The sequence below is a fragment of the Nyctibius grandis genome, chromosome 26 (genome assembly GCF_013368605.1).
Source record: "Nyctibius grandis isolate bNycGra1 chromosome 26, bNycGra1.pri, whole genome shotgun sequence".
NCBI lineage: Eukaryota > Metazoa > Chordata > Aves > Nyctibiiformes > Nyctibiidae > Nyctibius > Nyctibius grandis.
In genome coordinates this window covers 5,372,561-5,395,130 of record NC_090683.1, presented here as the reverse complement: position 1 = coordinate 5,395,130, position 22,570 = coordinate 5,372,561, and the positions used below count along the sequence as shown (strand labels likewise).

Below are 22,570 nucleotides of genomic sequence, written 5' to 3'. Positions count from 1 at the left end.
ATGCAGCTGAGTGAACAGGCTTTTCAAACACCTTTCCCCCTTCTCCTCCCTTCGCCGCCTCCCTCCTTCCCCCCCCCCAGCCCTGTGCCGCCTCCGTTCTGCAGCAGCCACGAGCATCCGTCGCACAAAGTAATTTACGGGGGAAAAGCTCTCAGGACCGATCGGTTACGTGTGAGGAAGCCGGCACAAGAGTCGCAATCTGGAGCCACTGAAGAGAGCAAAAACCCTGCCGTGACTCCAAGCTGTGTCCCCGAGCTGGCGCGGGGGAGGACCCAACCCGCTCGGCCGTCGGTGGGACGGAGGTGCCGGCAGCGGCGTGGGCATGGGGGCCAGTGGGTATCGCCCCCAGGGACGTTCATGGGTTGCTCCTGGTGTCACCCCCCTGGATAAATGAGCCGGGGCTGTGGGTTCAGAGCACATCAGCCCTGTCCCGGGGGACAACGAGTCGCTAAATGCCACCGTAAAGTGCTTTGGGATCCACAGATGGGGAATTCGCAGCCTTCCCGAAAGGGACAGTGAAGCCCAGACCCAGAGCTGCTCTGAGCTGCCTCCGCAGGGACGCGCAGGAGCTGGCCCCAAAGCCATCAGCTAAAAACACCCGTGCCACACCGGCTGCAAACCTCCGGGGAGGCGGACGGGCAGCCGGTGGTCAGCCCACGCCGGGCTCGGGGCTGCAGCGGTGCCCAGCTTGGAGCCAGCCGGGGCGAGCTGCTCTCCTGGCCCCGCTGCGGTGCGGACGTGCCCCATGGGACCAGTGCTGTGGGTCCGGCCAAGAGGGCTCTGAGGGATGGACAAAACCTCCAAGTGAGCCCTGACGCTGCCACCGCGGCTCTCCTGCCCATCCCTGCGGCATCCCATCACCCATGTCCACCCCGGGGCTGTCCTGCGGCTGCCACCAGGATACCAAACCAAAGCTGATCCTTTTTCTCAGCTATAAAACGTGGCCTTGGTCTTAACAAGCCTGAGACCTGGAGGTGCTCTTCATCTCCAAAGGTCCATACCCACCACAGTTGAGTCGCCGCTGCCCATCCCCACATCGGGTCCACTTGACCTTCCCCAGGTGGGTGCCCGCCGAGGGCAGACGGGGCACAACCACCGAGTTCCCAGTGTCAGATCAGGGTGCAAAGTGCACTGCAAAACATCCCCTATAAAAATGCAACCGCCACAGCTCATCGCTGCCAGCCAGGGCCACCATGGTCCAGCGGGGACCAGCTGGGAGCCAGGACAGAGCCCTGCGGGGACAAACAGGGTAGGAGAGGGTCACAGGCACTGGTGGCTCTGCTCTTGCCCCCGCAGACCCGCTAATGCAAACACTTAATTTATTCACCTGCGTGCGCTCGCTGAAGGGAGCCCTGGTCACACCCGGCTGAGCAACTCAATTACCCCTGTAATACCCGAGCAACAGCACGTACAGGCTCCATTACTGTGCAAAAAAATAAAAATAAAATAAAATAATCTTGCTTTGGGGCATTTGAAATGCCACGTGTGAGGGCAGGGGTATGGGCAGGAGTGGCATTGATGGGGTAGTCACTGAGGGGATGCTGGCATCCTGCTCCTCCCTCCACTAAATTGCTAATTTAACCTTGATTTTTACTGATTTCATCAACTCTTGCCCTTGCAATTGAGCCCCAGCCCCATGACAGTGAACACGGGGTTGTCACCGATGCTCTTACCTTGCTTAGGATATAGATGAGGTCTCCGCGGTGGAAGGAGAGCTCGTCAGGATGCTCGCTGCTGCAGTCCCACAGGCCTTGGTAGTAATTAGCGTAATCTCGCCAGGAATCTCCTGGGGAATAAAAAAAAGAAGAGAGGTTAGGGTGACAGGGAATTATATGGGGATATATCAGGGTTGTGGGGTGGGGTGGTGGGGGAGAGAGGCTGGTATTTGTCAGGGAAAGGAAGGAAATGTTGGTGTTATTTGTTTTGCAGGTCAATTAAAAGGCAGAGGCCAAAGAGGTACTGCAAGAAAAAGGGGCTGGTCGATAAATAAATGCAACAACTCTCAGTAAATACATGAAAACACACTGGTAAATGTTTCGGTTTCAGAAAACCCTGAATTAAAGCTGTTTACTACAAACCACACAGGGAACCAAAGGTGCTTTCCCTCTCTCCTAAGTCCCTCATCTCCTTCTCACGCCTAAACCAAGCTGTCCCTGAGGTGGACATCCATAACTTGGTCAAGGAGGGGACATGTGGCACCAGCGCCAGCTCCGCTGGAGACCAGGGAGCAAATGTCTGCCTTCAGCCCCCTTCCAGGGACGTCAGAGAAGGTCCCAAACTCCTACGGGGTGATACGACCTGATAGCTCAGGTCTCGATCTTCCCATGGAGCTGGGAGTTTGGGACGGCAGAGCCTTCGCTCGATGCCTGTGATCACGGTCTGCTGTGGAAAGAGAAGGGAACATGAACCAGCAAACTCTTTTTTTCCCTTTTTTGGGGGGGAGGCAAATGATCTGTTTGCTGGAAGCTGTGGGTCTGGGCTGATGAGACTGTTGGCAAACCCTGCCACAGCCGAGGACCGCCCTGGACTAAATGGGCACGTGGGTTTTCTGGAAAACATCACAGCAGCGTCTCCAGAACAAAACATTTCCGTCTTTGCCATCTCAGAATGGCATTTCCCACCCCAGGAACTGGCCCAGAGACCAGAGCCACCATGAAATTTGGGTCCCTGCCACAGGGGGCACAAAGCATCCCACCCAGGACCGATGCCAAGGTCTTGCAGAGCCCCATGACCGGAGGAGATGCTGCTCTGCCCAGTTTGCAGGCTGGTGAAGCGACTTGTCCCAGCACATCCAACAGACCCTTCACAGCATCAAAAAACCACCCCAAAACCCCCAGATTCCCACTTTTCAAGCACACAAAATAACCATTAAAACATGCTCCTGGACCAAAGCCTTCAGGCAGGAGGCTGCTCTGATGGCACAGCACCAAAGCGGGGGTGAATCCAGATGTCATGACACGGACACCTCCATGATGTGACCCCCATGGATAATTAAACCCACTAAAACCACATTCTGCAGGGGAGGGGATTCGAGCACCAGGGCTGTACCGGCGATCTGTGCTGCTCTGCCACGCAGCTGAACCAAGCCCAGGAAGCAGAAATAGAAAATATCGAGCACATGTTGGAGGAAATGTTTCTAATATGGTATAAGGGACCGAGTGATAAGGGTGCATCTGGAGTCCTGTGCCCAGATTTGATCACCTAAATATGAAAAAGGACATTACAGAGATGGATAATGGCACAGCAGGGAGCAACTGGAATGACTCAGGGACTTGGGGAACTTAAATAGAAAGGCTGGGAAAAAAAAAAGTAGGTCTGTATCCTTTGGAAAGTATTAAAGGGGGAGCACACAGTGGCGAGGAAAAGATTGTGAAGGGAATAGAAGGAGTAGGAGCTACTGAGTTATTTAAGCTTGTGCTAAGTGCAGGAACCAGAGGTTATGAACTGGAGGCAGAAGAAATACCAGGGTGTGTGGGCGCCGAGCAGGAGGATGAGGCAAGGGGCAGCTTTGATTGGAGCCAGCAAATGGTGTAATTAACACAAAAAGTCATTATGGGAGGGTGTGAGGACAGCACAGCGATGCAGAGAATAACCTGGTACAGGGGGATGGTGCCTGGCACGGACCTGCTGGTGTCCCCTGTGAGACAAGGCTGGGGAAGAGCCGCTCCAGTGGCATCTAAACCACCCGTAATTCTACGGAGCATCATCCTTAACGCGCTGGCAAAAAGGTTTAAACACAGTGATCCCCCACATCAGCCCTTGCTCCTCTTCAGAGTTCTGCTCTGTGCCGCTGATGTATTGGGAGGGGAAGGGGGTTTGGGCTGAGATAGCAAATACATCTTCCTACAAGACATTTCCAGAGCCAAAAGTGCCCGTTGCCCCCACCCGGGACAGGGACCCATGGGTCTGCTCGCCCGCAGCGAGGATGCTGCCGGGAAGCTGGATCAGCCTTGTCTCAACTGTCCCCCGTTTACCAGGGACACTTGGGAGGTGCCTCCACATCCCACATCTGCTCCTTCCTGCTTCTCAAAGGAACGAGAGGACCTTGGAGGCACCTGGCTACCCCGTCAAGGAGCGGAGACTTCGCCGAAGCCGTGCGCGTGAGCCTGGACATGATACTCCGCGACTACAAAGGGAGAAAATTTTCCAGCCCACAGGAAGGTTTGTGCTCCCAAAAGTTTGTGTGCTTTTTTCCAACCATGTCAGCTGGTCGGATGCACGGTCTCACCCCTCCCTCCAGCCTTGCCTTCCAAAGGTCAGAGTGAATTGCAGCAGATGAGAAAGATGCCTCCCGATGAAAGCGCGGCCGGGCTCTGCGCCGAACTCCCAGCCGCAGCTTCAAAAGCAGCAGCGATGTCTGTGCCAGCTGTCAAGAATATCTTGTTAAAACTGAGACCTTCTGCAGAAAAGGGATCCTGGCTCCCGTTGTAGCACCTAAAGATGAGGCCAGGCAAGGCAGAACTTCACTCTGCAGCCCCCACACGGGATGGTGGATGTCTGTGATCCTCCTGACCCACTGTCTCCAGGCTGGGTGGGATGTGGGTCAGATCCAGACGAGCAATCCCAGGGCACCCACGTTCCCCTGGCACAACAGGGCTGTCGGGGCAGCCCACGTCCCCAGCTCCATCCTACGTTTTCAGGTTTTCTTTAAAAAGCCCCAATGCCCCGTCTAGACATTTAAATCTGCATTCGGGGCAGAGCTGTGATTTCAGCGCGACTGATTTACACTGATGTAAGTGGGACGAGAGCCTGCTCGCGTGTTTATGGGCCTTGGGGTCATTAAGAAAACCAGCCAAACGTGACAACCGCATCATTTTCTTCTGCAGCCTGAGCAGCCCCAAGCAGGGGCTGTGGGAGAGGCACGATCCGCCCCAACCCCTTGGCTTTGGGCATGTTGCTTCCGAAGCCTGTTGATGCTGAAACCTAATGACAACCGTCTGCAGCTCAGGGGTTTTCACTGCTGTGCTCATGCTAGGTGAAACCTCCTGCCACGCTAAGCGCAGGGGACCGTGACGGGAAGCAGGCTGTGAGGCTTTTTTATTTTCTAAGTAGAGGAATTTTGCTCTGTTTGTAGCTGACTGGTAAGCTCGCGCTGCAGCAGCTGCCCCGAAGCCCATCCAGCGCAGAAGGCAGGGATTAAAGCAGCCTTGAGCAGAGCAAATGGGTGTCTTGGCAGGAGCAGCCTGAAGCTCTCAGCTGGATTTGCTGGGCTGCTCCAGCATCGTGGCATCCTTGTGGCTCTTAGAAATTAGAAACAATAGTTTTCCATTAGCCAAATGCTCATCTGGCACTTCGGCCGCGTGATATAATTAAGAAACAGCCCCTTTCCTCCCTCCCTGCCGCCCGGCCCTCTGCTCAAGGACTCCCATCATCTCTTTCTTGCCCTTGGTCCAGTTGGACAGAAGCACAAATTACCAGGGCAAGAGGCAGGAGGGCTGGCGTTCCCGGCGCCGCGATAACCTTTCCCTCTTGAAACGCAGCCCAGCGTTTCAGAAGCAAGAGTCTGATCTATTATTGAGCGCAAAAACAGACACAGGACTTAAAGCAATCATGACAACGCTAATAACGAAACCGGTTCTAGCGATTAACAACAATTACAACCGCCGGGCAGATGCTAATGAGCACGAGCAGGGTGTTTATGTGGCTGGCAGGGCTGTGATGGTGAGAGCCAAAATCCTCAGGGTGGCCTCGGGGTGGGTGTTCAGCATGACACCGCTGGCACCAGCCTGCCACGGAGCCGTGCCCTGCACCCCGCTGGCCCCCGCCTCGAGCCGCCAACCCCACGGGGAGCTGCTCTCCTGCCGCCCGCTCCTTGGGGTGGTTGAACACCGGGGCGGTTGTGAAAGGCAAAGAAAAACGGGTCCGTGGGCGTGCGTCTCCCATCTCCTTCTGCTTTCCTTGCCCCATGCCCAGGAGTCTCTGTGGACAAGCATGCAGCCCCGCGTTAGGACCGGGGTTTATAAAGGTTAAGACCACGGGACAGTTTATAAAGATCAAGATATTCTTTTTTCTGAGCTCTGGGTGCTGGTACCGGCTGCAGCTGCCACCTGCTCCAGTCACCGTGACAGGGGTGGGAAACAAGCCCCTCAAACCCACGAGGAGGGGAGGAACCCTGACTTGCTCCGGTCCCTGCAAACAGCTGGGACTCAACCCTGTCTGTGGTATCAGGATTTCAGTAGGAACAGGCCTGAGCACCCTCCTGGGCTGGGGACAACTGCCCAGGAAACATCCACGGGGTTTGATGTTGGCCAAAGGGACCTGTTGGGTCAGGCTTTCCAGAAACGCTGGGAATCACAGAATCAGGTTGGAAAAGACCTTTAAAATTGTCGAATCCAACTGTAAAACCAACACTGCCCAGGCCACCACTAACCCATGGCCCTCAGCACCACATCTACACAGCTTTGAAATCCCTCCAGGGACGGTGACTCCACCACTGCCCTGGGCAGCCTGTGCCAGTGCCTGACAACCCTTTTGGGGAAGAAATGTTCCCTGATCTCCAATCTAAACCTCCCCTGGCACAACTTGAGGCCGTTTCCTCTCGTCCTGTCGCTTGTTCCTTGGAGAAGTTGGGCACGGGGGCTCTCAGACTGCTGGGAGGGGTAACCCAGCTGCCCAGTGCTCGGGGTGCTCGTGCATTCCAGAGGGCACAAGCATGCGTGAAGCTGGTTCAGCCACCCAGCACCCACAGCATCCAACACCGGACCCCTCTGGTCCCCACCACCCAACAAGCAGGATGCCTGCGGTGGGTCCCGGGCTCCATCGCTGGGGTGAGACCATCCCCTCCGAGCTCTGGAGCGGGAGGATGGCGCGGGAAGCTCCCCCGAGCAGGGCTTTGCCAGGAGGGATGTGTTTTCCTGTGCGGCGAGGAGCGAGCGGGGCAGCAGGAAGCCCCCGGCTGGTCCAGCCCCTGCTCGGACACAAGCGCTGCTTTCCTGCACCGGGGCAGAAGCAGCGATGGAAAATGAAGCAGGTGGGACCGGGGAGGAAACAGATCTTCCGCTCCCATCCCACAGAGCAGGTCCTTAAGGAAAAAGCAGGGGTGGGGGCCCTGGTGACCATGGCAGGCTCTCGGGCTGCTGGCTCCGGGCGGGCGATGCTGGTTCCTGGGGCAATGGCGCGCGTCCTTCCGGCTTCCCGTGCCGAGATCCCTCCCTGCGGCAGCTTCCTCTGGGTCTGACTCGCTTCCTGCCCTCTCTCCGGGCTGTTTCTGCCCCAGCGCCTCTCCCTGGGCCCTCGGGATGCACTGGGAGGTCTGGCTCCCTCCCCACGGTCCAGGATGGGACGAGGGACAGAGACGGGAGTGCCTCCACGGGAGATCCTTCAGCACATGGATCTCATCAGGCAGAAGAGGGGGTGGGTGTTGGGGCTGCTCCATTAGGAGCTCATTAAGGCCAACCCCCCAAGGGGTGTTTGTCCAAAAAGGAGAGGCATCCCCCATGCCCGTAGCGTGGAGAAGGTGGGGAAAGCTCCCCCAGCTTGAGTTCTCTGAACTTCACCAGTGGCAAAGTCTCCTCTGTCACCCATCGGTCTGCTCCTGGGGCCTCTCCCACCCTCCACACCCCCCTCCATCACCACCCACACCCCAGGACACTCAAAGGCGGCCAGACTCAGACCCCCCCCAACCACCATGACCTGGAGGTCCTTTGGGTTGGCCAAAGCAGGGTGGGCTCTTACCGCTTCTCTGTCTGCTCTCAGCATCCTCGCTGTCCTCTGGGGAGGGGGGCTCCAGCTCCTCATCTGCGGGGGGAAAACAGCAGAGAAGTCAGGGGAAGGGCTGTGAGCGTTACTGCACCAAAGCCCCGGGCAGGTGGAGGGCTGTGAGAGCGTCCGACTGTCAGAATAATAAATTCCCGGCTTAATTGTGAAGAGTGGAAGGGAGGAAGTCACAGATAATATTTTAAAACGTGTTGCATAAAAATATGAATTGTTGTTAACACTGGTAAAAACAAATCACTTATTATAGCCTCATAAATTCAGGCAGCACTTTGCCGAGTGCCCTATAGGAAGAGATGCGTCCTGAGAGGGACCCGCAGCCCAGAGATGCCGAGGAGAAATGCCAGGGCAGAGACGCGAGGAAAGATGGGGGACAGAGGCAGAAATTAAGGAGGAGAAAGAGGACCCCAGGCAGCAAAGGGCAGGTGGGCTGGCACGGCCTCGGAGAGCAGGGAAAGAGGATGTAGAAAATAATAAGAAACCATAGAATCACAGAGTCGTTTTTGTTGGAAAGGACCTTTGAGATCATCGAGTCCAACCATTAGCCCAGCACTGCCAAGGCCACCACTAACCCATGGCCCTCAGCACCACATCTACACAGCTTTTAAACCCCTCCAGAGATGGTGACTCCACCACCTCTCTGGGCAGCCCCTTCCAACGGCTAATGACCCTTGCTGAGAAGAAATGCTTCCTGATGTCCAACCCGAACCTCCCCTGGCCAAGCTTGAGGCTGTGTCCTCTTGTCCTATCGCTGGTTGCCTGGGAGAAGAGGCCGACTCCCACTGTGCTACAACCTCCCTTCAGGTAGTTGTAGACTGCACTAAGGTCACCTCTGAGCCTCCTCTTCTCCAGGCTAAACACCCCCAGCTCCCTCAGCCGCTCCTCGTAGGTCAGACTCTCCAGACCCTTCACCAGCTTGGTCGCCCTCCTCTGCACTCGCTCCAACACCTCAGCATCTTGAAGTGTGGGGGCAGAGCCACCAGAAGCCAAGCCTGGCTCTGCCGCTGCTCCCACACCACCCCATCGCCAGGCAGCGAAGCGCGGCCGCTGCCGCTCGGTGTTTCCCGAGGACGCGGCCCCAGCCCCAGCCGTCCCTCCCGCCCGGCGCTGATCAATGCAAACCAGGTCAGCCCTCCGCTGCCGATTACAAATTGCATCCCAGGTTGGAGGGTCACTGCAACTGCTCCCCCATTAGACGGGAAGCGGCACCGAAGATCTTTTCTAAATAAATCAGACTTTATTGTAAAACTCGGCCACTGACGAGACAGAACCTCATTAGTATTGATTTTAAAATAAATTATTGAAAGTGGCTTTTGCCTGCTCTTTGCATTTGTAAAAGAGAACGTAAACGGATCCGTGCTCACCCCCCATCTCCCACACACGCACCCCAAACCATCTGGATTCCTTTATGCTTTAACCTGTGGCACCAAATCATCCCACCTTGGCACGAGACAGAGGGCAGTCCAACGAGCTCCCACTCCTGCATGCCATGAAAACCCCCGAGCCACCCTCCAAAGCGGGCTGGCACTGTTCCCCCACCGCTACGGGTGACACCTGCACCCCGGGGCTCCCCACGGCCACCCCCTGCTGCTCTCCATGCTGCGCACACCCCTCAGGCTTGCCTCCGCGCCGGCGTCCTGCCAGCACCATCCCGGAGCGGGGCTGTCCTCAGGAAACCTCCTTCCCAGAGCCCTTCTCACACCTCCCAGCACACACACACGCTCTGCGGGAAAACACGTGCCATGGAGGATCCTGCACACGGAGGGGATCGACACCCCCAGATGGCAGAGCTGGTCCCCCCCTTGCTGGCACAGCTCACGGGGTGCCACATTTACAGCCCCTAACGAGCTCAGGCAGCTCTATGGCCCCTCGCCCCACAGAGAGCTCCTGCTCCCCCATGTCCTCGCTCTCCAGGAGCCACGCGAGGCTGGGGAGACTTGCCAGAGCATCCCCCTCTGCTCGCCCCATTTTATTCCATATTTGATGGAATGGGGCATGTTCTAACCAGAAATCAAAGCCACGGCCTCCCTCCCTGTTTGCATCGCCCACCTGAGACATCAACTAGGCAGCTGACTGCACCATGACCGGGACAAGGTGCTCTCCAATGTCTCAGTCCTCTGTGCCTCAGTTTCCGTTTCTTCAGAAAGCCCCTGCCCCGCTGACCGCTCACTCTGTGCCTTTTGCAAAAGGTGCAAAGGTTCCAGGCGATGCCCGGTCCCTGCTCTGGCCACCCCACAGCCAGATCCTCAAGCCTGATGGGCTACGAGGACTGAGATGGACGGAGCCTTTGCGGATGGAAGGGAAAGAGGAAACTCCCATGGGATTTTTCTCAGGAGAACGTTGTGGGAGGCAGCTGGCCAGCATGGATCCACCTCGGCTGGCAGCACCCAGCTCCTCTCACCCTCCTGCACCCCATCTTGTCCTGAAGCGGGGCCGGCCGTGGCCTGGGATGGCCGTGGTGAGGGCACCGATCCCGGGGTGCTGCTGGGCCTTGCCTGCACCACCCAGGTGCAGCCCTCGTAGATTTTGAGCTCTGCGGTTCATGACCAGGGCCATGGGGACGCAAGGAGCTCCCCGCCACACCGCAGCCCTACAGCCTGTTGCAACCAGGTCCTTTTCTGAGCCAAGCCTGGAAGCGATGCTCTGCCTTCCCAGGGCCTGGGTGTTTGATCTCGGCCAATATCTGGATTTTATAGTGATGAATCAGAGGGAAATGCTGAAAAATGCATCTCCTGGGGGCTCTGCTGCTTCCCTCTATGCCTCCTCCCTGTGCAGAGCATCATGACCTCATCCACACCACCCTTGAGAAATTGCCTTTATTGGGGCAGCACAACCCGTGGGCACCCACATGTGGGGTCCAGAGCCCCACAGCAGCCCCCAGCGCCGGGCACGGCCGGGGAGCCGGCGGGCCGTGCACCCCACCGCTGCGCCGGAGCAGCCCGGGCGTTGGGCAGATTCTCAGAGGAGCTGTGTTTTAATGTAGCAATTTGATTCAATTTTCCACTCTATAAAATTACCCATCACTGCTCGTTGCTTCCTAACAGACACCTTCACTCTTAATTTAACAATCCTATCGAATTCTGCCAGGGAAATTGGAAAAATTTATCACCTGTGAAATTTTATTTTTCCTTGGTTGTATCTGTTTTTGTAAAACTTCATTAACGACGATGACTTGCTGAGGAAATTATCTCTTCATCTCCCCCCTTTTCTTTTTTTCCCTCTGTCTCTCTCTATTTTCACTCGGGACACGAGGGAGGCAGCAGGGCCCAGAGGAGACCCCGGCTTGGATGGGGACTCTCCCTGCGCTTGCTGAGGGGGGTCCCAGGGGTGCAAAGGGCTGGGGGGGATGTGTTCAGAGCAGATCAGACCTCTCCTACCTGCCCCCCGAGCTTTGCAACTGGTTTCTCACCGCTCGCACAATGGGCATCTGCCTCTACAGCAACGTGCCACCAGCAATGGTCCAAGCTGGCCGGAGCTGGGGTCTGTGGGGGGCGAGGAGCTTGCCCAGCCGGGGCAGCTGGGGGTCCCCAGGGCCAGCAGCCGCTGCACAGTAGCAAAGCCCCTGGGATGCCCACGCGCCAGGACCGAAGGGTGCTGCAAAAGCCCTGCCACGTCCAGGGCTAAACACCAACCAGCTGTTCTATCACCCAGTGACCCCTCCACAGCCGAGACAGGGAACTGGGAAAAGGGGGGAGACTCGTGGGTTGAAATGGAAACAGATTTAACAAAATAAGAAAACCAGTATCAATAGTATCACTAATATAAACCACACTGAGTTACGCTCAGCCCACATCGTGGCCGTGAGCCGTGTGCTCCCAGGGGCGAATGCCCCATGTCAGGCACTGCCAGCACCACGGCTCCAGCGCCAGCTCAGATGGGCAGGACAGGGAGCCCAGGAAAAGCCCAGCATCAAAGGAAGGGTTTATCTGGGCTGTTCCCCCTCCACCACGATGCTCTGCAGCCTCTGCTGCCCCAGCATCAGGGCACCCACCCGTGCGTGGGAGCAGGAGAGCAACATCCATGGGCACCAAGGGCAAAGCTGGCTGCAGGGTCGGCTCCAGCTCTTTCGAGACACCCAGCATCCCGGAGCGGGGGCAACGGAGGGGTCTGTCCCTAAATCAGCACTGCGCAAGCTCCCAGCAGGATCACCCCACGTCTGAGATCTGCTCTGCGGTTGGTGTCAGCAGCCACAGGCAGCGAGGAGTCGGGCGCAGCTGCCGAAGCAGCCAGGGATGCTGAGAGCCCCCCGCCTGACAGTCAGCGCTTCACCCCCCCAGCCCGGGGACCCCCACGCAGAGGCTCCTGCTGAGCGCGGGGATCACTGTAGGTGTGCCCAGAGGAGGAGAAAGCTGCTGCCCAGAGAGCTGAGGATGTAAACAGAGGAAGGGAAGGTCAGGAAGGAAAGGCGAGAGATGGAGAGAGGCAGAGGGTTCACTCAGGGCTGCGCAGGCAGCCTCGGAGCCCCAGCTCCGCTCCCAGCAACTGTCTGGATGCCACTTGCAAACTGCTGAGCGGAGATTTCCTTTGGCAGCAATAACAAGACAAAGATCTCAAGCACCATAAAAATTTCTGGTGCATTTAATATATTTTTTTTTAATCACCACAAATATAAAGTTCTGAAATAAATAAGAAGAAACAAGGAGCTATTTTGCATCTCCAAACACAGACACCAAGGGACCCTGCTCTCGGCGATGGGGAGCAGAGCTGGGTGATCCCAACCTCAGCGCAGAGGCAGAACAGCACATGGGTTTGAATAAGGCTCAGGTGACCCGCTGACCAAGCCCTGGGGCACGTCACACCACGATTCCTGCTACAACGGTAAGAAATGTCACAGATCGTGTCACCCTCACAGGCTGTTTGGTTCTGTGCCAGGAGGATTGCTCCTGGTCCCTTTAACCAGCAGCCGCTGCCCTGCTACCTCCAGACCTCGTGCACTGTTAGGGAACATGCGCTAGTCTTTAATGCAGTTATTTTATCATCTCTTGGAAGGCCAGTAATCGTGTTACAGCCATGACTGCATGCCCAGAAGGGAGCATTTTCATCATCTAAAGTCTGTTTTTCCAGGTAACACAGCCCAGAGATTCCACTCTCACCAAACTTAATATTACTCGAGCTGAACAGAGCACAACCTCTAAAAGCCGCCCCACCTGAATTTACAAACCCTTCACCTCACCAGAAGAGAAAGGGTTTGCTCCTGTGGTCCCTGAACCAGTCTGAACAAAGAAACGGGGCCAAACTTTTGAGTTATGGGTCCGTTAAACTCAGCAGAGCCCTAGATGTTCATTCCCATCGATGTGTGATGTGACCAAGGTCTCCTGCCATGTTTGCAGGGCTAAGGCGAGTGGACAGCTCAGGTTTTAATCTGCTTATTTGGTTGCTTACCTGGCAAAACCTCGTAGATGTCATCCTCTTCCATCTCAGTGTTGGCTTCATCCTGATTCAGGGTAGTATTGTGGGATGCTGTGTTCACAGAGTCAGAACTGTCCACGTCATTGTAGGGCTCTTCATCCTCATCATCACATGGGATGGTGAGGGAGCTCAGGTCTGGCAGGAGAGAGCAAAAGCATGGTGAAAAAGAGCAAATCGAAGTACCAGCTGGACACTGGTACTTTCAGTGAGTTGAAATGAAGTAACAAAGCCTGTGCCACTGTACTTTGTGCTCACTATGGACCTTGCAGGGAGTGAACTGTCCCCTTCCTTGGCCCACGAGCACCTGGTATAAAGAAAATGGGCTGGAAGCTGAGAATAGGCTGAAATAAAGGAAAAGCCCAAGAAAGGATGGCGAACAAAGCCAAATTCAACAAGTGCCTCAAGGAACTGAGCCTGACCCCATTCCTGGGCAGCTGCTTGTGGTTTCTAGAGGGTTTCCACACACAGGGTGGAGCCTTGTCTCACTATTGCTGGTCTTAAACTGGAGCAACTCCAGTGGACCCAAACCCCATCCTTCATCAGCCAAGGACACCACAGCAGATCTGCAACCCCCAGCAGTGAGGAGCGATTCCCACCCTTTTCTTGTCCCAGTTGGTGACACTTGCAGCCTTTGAGAAATCACACAACTCTGTCCTCAAGCTCTTGAGGAGAAACCAAATGCCTGTGGGCTTCACAACCACTTCTTTTTAGCCAGCTGCTTGAAAAAGCAAAGCCCCAGAACCTCTCTTTTTTTCCCTGAGGGGGGGTGCTGGGACCCCAGCAAGGTCCTGGCAATGAGCACAAGCCCATGTGTTGCTGGTGGGAGCAGCCCAAGCTGGGTGGGAAGATGCTGCCAGGGTCTGCCCAAACAAACAGGACATGCTGGCTTGGGCCAGGCTGCCAGACTCACCCTTCAGAAGGAACTGGATCTGATCCACCCAGTCTTCAGCCTCTGCTGGGCTTGGGGCTGTGAACTGGAGAGAGGTTCACCTGTTATTGTGCTGGTTCTTGTATGTAGGAAGAGGAAAAAGATTTGCAGCTAGAATGGGGGATGGAGATCCTGGATCTGACATTCTCTACCCCATGACTTTGGGAAAGCCATTTCATTTCTTTATCTCCCTATTCCAAACAGGGAAACAGAAGTGGAACAAAGCTAGACTATCCCAGAGGAAGGCTGTCAAGCCTAATTCATGAAAATAATTCAGATGAAAACCACAATCCCCACTGAATATACTGTACTGACTCTGAACCAAGACTCTGCATCCAAAATCTCCCTGAAGCTCAGCAAAGCTCTGATGCACACTTTGTGGATTGGGCCAGGTTTTTCATTGCACCAGTTTTTAGGCTCCCTCCTGGATGCTCAACAAACCAAAGGTTAAATTCAACCTGGCTCTGAATTGCTCATTTTAAAATGGGCTTTCCAAACCCAATCCTCCACTGCTTCTGCCCCATGTTCTCACTTAACCCTTGTGCCCCACAAGAGCAAAGAGAGCCCAGGGTCACTCTTGTGCCAAGGGGAAGTCCATGCTGAGATGAGCTGCCAAGAAGGAGAAGCATCGGCACCTTCTGCAGTGCCTTTTGTGTTGTTTTACCAGGAGGGCTGGAGATTCACAGCCTCTCTGACCCTGTAGGTCCAGCCTGAACCCCAGATCTGGGAGGTGTGCGTTTGTACCTACTGCTCAAACCAGCACCAAAGGTGCGTTTCTTCCCCCAGTTCCTACCTCGTAGGTGCGTTTGCCGGGACAGATTAACTCAAAACAGCATCTTTTTCGAGAGTCTTTGCGGAGGTGGAAAGCCATCCGGGCACTATAACGCTCAATGGAGAAGTTGCCTTTAGGTTGCTTGCCTGGAAGGAGAGAAACATGTTAAATCTGGAGCCTGCATCCTTTTATCAAGCTGGCAGTACTGCTGGGTGCCTGTTGCCCACGTAGGGAAACCGAGGTACACCTTGTGCCAGTGGGAAATGGCCAGAAAAAACCCTTCCATCTAAGCGTGTCCACCCCCAGGAAATCCAAAGGGAATATTGTAAAAATCTTCATAAAGACACAGTGAAGAAGATGCCCTTTTAAGCCTCAAGAGACTGTGAACAGCCAGCTAAAGGCTGGCGGGGTCAGAAGGTTGCATGAGATGAGCTGGTTGTAATGAAGCAGAGACCACTGTGTGCTTGGGGAAATATGATACCGATGATTATTCTGCTGGTAAGGAATTAACGGGCTGGAGTACAGGAAGAAATACTTAGTGGGGCCTTGGAGGATTGGTCTACGGATCTTGCCGATGCACACGCACGGCCGGTGTCAGCCAGGGTGGAGAGAGGGAACTTCACTACAGTCGTCTGAGGCATCTTTATTCACCCCAGCTCATTATTTCCATATAAATCTTCTTGAGGAAGTGTGGGAGCACAATTCAGGCAGTTGCTCTTAACCTTTTCTTGATTTGCAGATCCTTAAAAAACATCCAGGGGTGAGGTCAAGCCCTGTATAAGGATTTCAGCCCATTGATAATAGGTTTGCTTTGCTCTGTAGTTTTCTGGAGACCGTTTGGAAGGTGACAACTGCTCAACCCCCACAGAAACAACCAAATATCAACCCTTGGCTTCAACACCAACCTCTACGAGAAGCTTGCTGGGAAAGCCCAAGCAGGTCATACCCTGCCAGGGTAAGAGGAGCTGGGAAGCTTGTTTAGAAACAAAAAGTGCTCGAGATCCTGAGACCAAGGACGTGGAAGAAGGACAAAGACCCAGCTTCATCCCAATGACCCGCTGGAGTTTAATCCTGTCCTAGACCGGACTGGTCATTATAAACCAAGGGTGTTCGTGTGTATTTTGTGAGCCGTTAGCATGCGCGTTTCTGGAGGGGTGGACCAGAGGAAGGCCATATATCTAATTATGCCAAACTCTGTTGGAGATATTAGCTGTCTGTTTAGATGTACCTGATGGAGCATGACCGCAAAATATTTATATACACTGACACGTGGATTATATACAGTCACTTAGGGGGCTGCAGCCCAGCTGATGGCTAATGGAAAACTTGGTACGTTATTTTATTTATACACAGCTCTGCTCCTGTGTCTGTCTTGTTCCACACCTACAAAGGTATTTGCGAGGGGAAAAAAAAGCAAGCTGAGATCTACCTTTCTAGGAGAACCTGCATCTTATGCATTACTAGGGAATTACAACCTTCCCAAGGTATGTGCTTTTCTCTCATCAGACATTAGCTTGTCCTTCAGCAAGGGCTCTCCCCTTCTCTTTTCCAGCCCTGTCCATGCCCTCAGCCACCACCCACAGTTTGGGGATCGGAGGCAGATATTTCACCGCTTACTTTTCTCATTGGCGTAGTAATAAAAGGTCTTTCTGTTGAGGACACACCACCGCTTCTGCCACTCCGACCCGAAAAAGCTGGGCTCTAGAAAGAAGAGGACAGCAAGAGAGTACAAAATATTAATTTCTGTTCTTTCGTTGTGTGCTTCAGGTGAATATTTAGGGGAAAGGAGAATTTTTTCCCAACAAAATCTTGCAGATTTCTGGCACAAAATTCAGGCAAGCAAGTTTAGATACAAAACCTCAACCAAGCAAAGGAGAGCCAGCCTGTCCCACAAGGCTGGAGCCCCTGCAAGCCTTCCCTGGTTCTCCAGGCAAGCTAGGCTAGGCTAGGCTAGGCTGAGCTGAGCTGCTCTGACCCTTAGTCCTGCAAACAGGGAAGGAACACAGCTTTGGGTTAAACCTCCCTAATTGAGGTTTAAGCAAATGTCTTTTACTCTGTAATTGGAGCAAGCTAAAACATGCACCAGGCCAGTTATACAACTCAGCTGACGGCCCCCAGGAAAAAAGGGCTGTTCTTGCCTCATACCACCTGTCATACAGTAAATAAATCAAGATAAAATCTGAGTGATGAGGAAATAATTTGTAGCTTTCACAAGAGTCAGTAAAATCAAGATAAACCTGAGGCTGACTCACAGTCCTTATCTCAACTTGCTAATGTGTGTGATGCTACGAACTACCTTGTCTTCACTGGGGTTTTATCCTCATTAGGGATTGCTCGTTAGAAGGGCACATCTTGCCTTAGAGGACTGGGCTGCTGCTTAATTCAATTTCTGGGTTTTAATCTTTGTGCAGTTTGATGTTCTGCAAAGGAGAATAAATAAAGGCTGTGCCCTCCCTGTGTGTATGATGCCTCAGAGAAGCCTAAAAGATTCTGCATGTGCCTATGGACAAATCTGCAGAAAAGATGTATTTTCCTGTTTGTTCTTCATCTGAAAACCTGCATTCTTGGTAATTCTGAGGTGACATCCCCAGAACTTACAATGCACTTGTCAGGCCTTACCTCGGGACCTCTTCTCCAGATATCCTTGCTTCAGAATGTTCCCCGTGTCTTGAACAGGCTTTGGTGTGATCTCCTCCAGTCCTATAGAGAGCAGAGCAAAGCCAAGCCTCAGGATTTTCCGTCCACACAACCCCTCGACACGATATTTTCAGCCCCTCTCTCTGCAAAAGCAGCCTGAGAAGGCAGATCAGCAGCTGGAGGTGGAAATCATGGTCTGTCATGATCTCACCAGTCATTCCCAATCCTGCTTGCAGGCTCCCAGAAGAAGCCCTCAAGGAAACCAGGACCACGATACACACAGCTATAGCAGCCCATCCTCAGCGGGCTGAGGCTGGTGCTGCTCCGGGAGCTGATGCTCAGCCCTGTACCCCCCAGCCAAGGCTCTCTGGGTCCCTGGAAGCCTTTGGCAGCAGGCAGGGTCTGGTCAGGACTTGGAAAACACAATCCCCTTGTCCGATGCTTGGTCTAACTCAGACCACAGCACCTCAAGCCGGGACCCTGCAGCCACGGAGGGGCTCTGGCACTCACTGCATGAGGTGACGGCCACATCTCATCCCCAAAAGCTCAAAGGCCAGGATGTCCCCAGGCCACAGCTTGCTGCTGAGGAGGTCTCCCCCTCGTCTCCTGCTCATCTCCTGCCATCATAACTTGTACTAAAACACAATAAAAAATGACTAAATGTCACTAACCACCTCCCCAGTGCCCAGCCTTGGCAGCCTTTTCAGTATGAATGACTTCCCAGAATCCCAGGTCACAAGAGCTTCTCTTGTTTCCTTAGCGCGTCTCGCTAACGCTCAGCTCTCGGCCCAATCCATCCCCCTGTCACCTCCCTCATTCACAGGCTAGTTTCATTTTTGTGTTTTATAGTTTGCAGACTCTGGGCTCACTATAAATCCTCTGCAAATGGGTCTCGGGGTGAAGAGCAGACACAAAGACACACAAAGTTTGGGTTGGTGGAAAGGCTCCCCTAAGTCTGTCTCCTCTGTTGGCTGGAAACTGGATCCTTCAAAGACCAAATCCTCCACTTGTGTAAAGCTGACCGAGATGATTCAGATTAGGAGAAGCCTGGGATGCTGTGGGATTGCCCCTCTGCAATGCCTGGAGGACACGGACAGCCCCTACCTGCATGGAGAAATCTCATTTCTCTCCAGCACCTGCCTGGCACAAACCTGCTCAGGCTTTTCTCTAGCAACGCTGAGAATCTGACTTGCAAAACGCCACATTGTCTTCTCAAATCCAAGCCCCGACCCCTTTTGCTAATGCAAATCTAAATGTCATTTTATGGGACATTTATAATTATGAAAATGGGACGGTGCTGCCGGATACACAGGGAGACCCTGCGAGTATGAATATTACATTAATGTGCCCAACGCCAGCTCGCCGATCCCGCTGGCAGGAGCATAAAAAATGCTTGAGTGAAACTTTTATTTAGACGTTAAGAATCCAGGCCCCAGCGGGGTGATGGAGGCAGCCCCGGCGAGATCCCATCAGCGCGAGCGCTCGAATTGAATTACCCAGGGGGGAAGGCAGGAGCTGCGAGTGCTGCTTCGCTTATTTAATTTCATTTACTTTCAGTACATTATCAGCATGGGGCTTCCCTCTGCCCCCGTTCCCCCAAGAAAACCGGCGTGCAGGATGCTGCTGGTGCTTGAGCCAAGGCAGGGACGTGTTCAGCCCCGCTCCAGCCCCACGTCCTCGTCCTCCTCTGGACGTGCTCTCTGCTCTTTCCTCAGTTGCCAAGAGAGGTTTGGGGGAGTGCAAGGACCTTTCAAACACCACAAAGAGCAACTGAAACTGGGAAGGAGCATGGACACGGTGGGACCCAGCAACAACCTCCTCCAGCCCCACATCTTCTCTCTTGGCTGATTTCTCAGCTCTTGCCTGTAAGCAGGTAGAACCCCAAAGGTAGCTACTGCCTTCTCGGTTGTGCTTTGTCCTGTTGGGGATCAATCAAGGTAAGCAGATCCCATGTTTCGGGTTATTTGTGGCCCTGGGTCCCAGGATCTGCCAGGCTGGCAGCTCCCTGGGGCCGGGGCACCTCTGCGGCATCGCCTCCGAAACACCATCAGGAGCCCAAATCTCTCCTGCTTTGCAAGAGACCCCATGCCTCAGTTTCCCATCAGGAAAACCAGAATGAAAGGAGACTCCCCTCTTCTTAAATACTCAGTGGTTGCTCAGACAAACTAATATGATTAAGGAGGGGTTGCAAGGGCTGATTCGATTGCACGGGGCTCTGGAAATTTTAAGTTTTACAGAACATGACATGAAGACGGCAGCTGTAACCTGTGTGTTTCATGCAGCCTCCCTAATGCAGCCCTGCTAACGCAGAGCCAGGAAGATTAAATCTGTGCAAGGTGGGTTAGTGCAGGGGACGTGGTGCTCAGGGCTCTGCCTGGCTGTGGACGGGGCTGGGGCTACGTGGGGTGTCCCGTTCCTCCCCGCATCCCCAGCCTGCCCCTAACAACAATCCAGATGGCTTTTGCTAATAGCAAATAGCTAAATTAACTTGCAAAGACAGTCCCTGGGTTTTTTTATTTCTTTAATCCAACCTAATGGACACCCAGAAGTTGAGGAGAGGCGAGGTGGGAGCCCAGCCCCAGGAAGGTCCCTGGGCTCTCAGGGCAGAGGGTTTATTTGCCCAGGCAGCCACTGCCAGACGCCTCTGCCCCAGGGCCACCCAACTGGCAGGTAAACCACAGCTCACCACATCTTCTAGGACTCCAAGTGATGGAAAAGCCAGCCCGTCACCCGGTCATCTGTTCCAACCACTAATGGCCATTCACCATTTATAAAAACAGAGAAAGAAAAGGCCTTAAATTCATCTCAGAGACATCTGAACTCTCCCAAACACACGGCCCCTCTTCGGCTGCTCCTGGCACGGTGCAGCAGGGCTGCGGCTGTGTTGGGATGGTCTCAGTGGTCCCTTCCACCCTGACATCTTCCCCAGCCCGCCCTTTTCCCAGTAGATGGCTGGTCCCAGCAATGCTGCCCAGTGCCAGCAGCACCCCAAACTCCTCGTGGCCTCTCCTCCATCCTCTGCAGCCTCTCATGCTGGCTCCCGAGGGACCTGCTCACCCCCAAGGATTTTCCCGCAGAGGAATTTCCCAATCCACGGGACACATTGCTCCATCTGGAGCCTCCCACAGTAGAGCTGCACATTGGGGGCACCAGGAACAGCTCTGTGCCAAAATCCCAGAGACCGCTTTTCTGCAGAGGACACAAAGCTGTAGCATTGCAGGAGTGGGAGAAAACTGGGGCCAGAGACACACACCCACGGGTGCAGGAGCAGATACCAGCTCTTTCCTTTCTCCTCTTTATGGCATCTCAACCTTTACTGGGATGTGCATCCCCCAGGTGCTCTCAGAATGCTCTCATCTTCAAAGTCTTCACCCCTCTATCAGACCGAACCCAGGTCACCCACTGAACCTCTGGCTTTGCAGACCAAATGGCATCTTTTGGGCAAAGTTTGTAGGAGTTTGGCTGCCGAGCGCTGTGACGTTCCACCCCGTCCTCGCCATGTCCTCAAGGACCTCTGGATTTCAGCTCTCGCCCCTTCGCTCTCTGACTCATGCACACCAGCTGCACAAAATGTCACAGAAGCTGCAGCCAAACACGCCCGGGGGCCGAGTCGGTGCCCACGCTGTCACATCAACCGGCTGTTCAAAGGGATGGAGCACGGAGGCACGACGCTGACAGCTAATTCTCCATCCTCCAGCTTATTCACCAGGCTCAAATGTGCCAAGAGCAGATTCTGCTCCCGGGGACTTCGCAGGGAACACCCAATACATTTCAAACCAGAGCACAATCGGCTGTGACTCCCCAAAGCCCTCCGTGGGGTCTGCGCTCGCTTTCCACTGAAGCTAATGAGGAAAAAAAACAATCAGAAAGAGACAAACAACCCCCCCGCTGCCTTCACATCAAGCCGAACTCGGGAAATGCTGAAAGCTTTTGGAAATCTCACTCGCCACCAAGGTCTGCCACGGCCAACGGGTCCAGGACATGTCTGCTGGAGCTAACAGCACTGATGGCCACAGCCGAGCAGCATTTGTGGGTCTGTTCAAACACGTTTCACACACGCGAAAACAAGGAGCTGTTTGTGAGCTTTTCGGTCTCTGATGGGAGAATAACGCTTCCCATATTTAAACTGTTACAGAATCACAGAATCAATGAGGTTGGAAGAGCCCTCTGGGCTCATCGAGTCCAACCATTGCCCTGACACCACCATGGCAACTAGACCAGGGCACTAAGTGCCGTGTCCAGGCTTTTCTTAAACACCTCCAGAGATGGTGACTCCACCACCTCCCTGGGCAGCCCCTTCCAATGGCTAATGACCCTTGCTGAGAAGAAAGGCTTCCTAATGTCCAACCTGAACCTCCCCTGGCCAAGCTTGAGGCTGTGTCCTCTTGTCCTATCGCTGGTTGCCCGTGAGAAGAGGCCGACTCCCACTCCTCTACAACCTCCCTTCAGGTAGTTGTAGATTGCAATAAGGTCACCTCTGAGCCTCCTCTTCTCCAGACTAAACACCCCCAGCTCCCTCAGCCGCTCTTTGTAGCTCAGACCCTCCAGACCCTTCACCAGCTTGGTCGCCCTCCTCTGGACTCGCTCCAACACCTCAACATCTTGAGGATTCTCAAAGCATCTCCACTTTCTCACATCACGATCCACATGGGTACAGATCCCCCCAACCCCTCTTCCTGGGTACCCTTAATCAAAGGTACCAGCAGGATCTACCCCACGGTCCAGCCCCCCGAGGGAGGACGGGAGCCAGTTGGCCCCTTGGCTCCAGGCTCTAGCTGATGGAGGATGGACACATCAGGCAGGACCTTGTCAGGGCCGTGCAGATGCTGCAGCCCGGAGAAACAGCCAGCAACGGGCATGGAGCGATGTCCCAATGGAGCAGGAGGAGAAAAGCCACAGCAGGAGGCGAGCCACCACCCATCAGAGTGGTCCCCCCCGGTCCCTGCATCCTCGGCCCCCTGCTCCACGTCACAGCCCACCTCCCCGATGGCTCCCAGGCCCTCGGTGCCCCTCAGACACGCTTCCCTCTGCGCCTGGGGAACATCGCCCAACCTTTCAGCGCCTTGGAAACGGCTGCAGATCGTTTATAACGACGGGAACGAAATGAGCAA

General features: G+C 54.4%; 1 protein-coding gene across 1 annotated transcript in view; it reads right to left on the bottom strand.

Moving 5' to 3' along the window:
* Window positions 1-22,570, bottom strand: part of SKAP1 (src kinase associated phosphoprotein 1) — a 151,865-nt gene that overhangs the window by 11,699 nt on the left and 117,596 nt on the right. The window contains exons 5-11 of the mRNA XM_068418854.1: window positions 17,442-17,522; window positions 16,440-16,523; window positions 14,844-14,968; window positions 14,033-14,096; window positions 13,096-13,257; window positions 7,675-7,737; window positions 1,674-1,786 (exon numbers count right to left, since the gene is read on the bottom strand). Coding sequence (XP_068274955.1) covers window positions 1,674-1,786; window positions 7,675-7,737; window positions 13,096-13,257; window positions 14,033-14,096; window positions 14,844-14,968; window positions 16,440-16,523; window positions 17,442-17,522 — 692 coding nt within the window. The remainder of the gene's footprint in view (window positions 1-1,673; window positions 1,787-7,674; window positions 7,738-13,095; window positions 13,258-14,032; window positions 14,097-14,843; window positions 14,969-16,439; window positions 16,524-17,441; window positions 17,523-22,570) is intronic.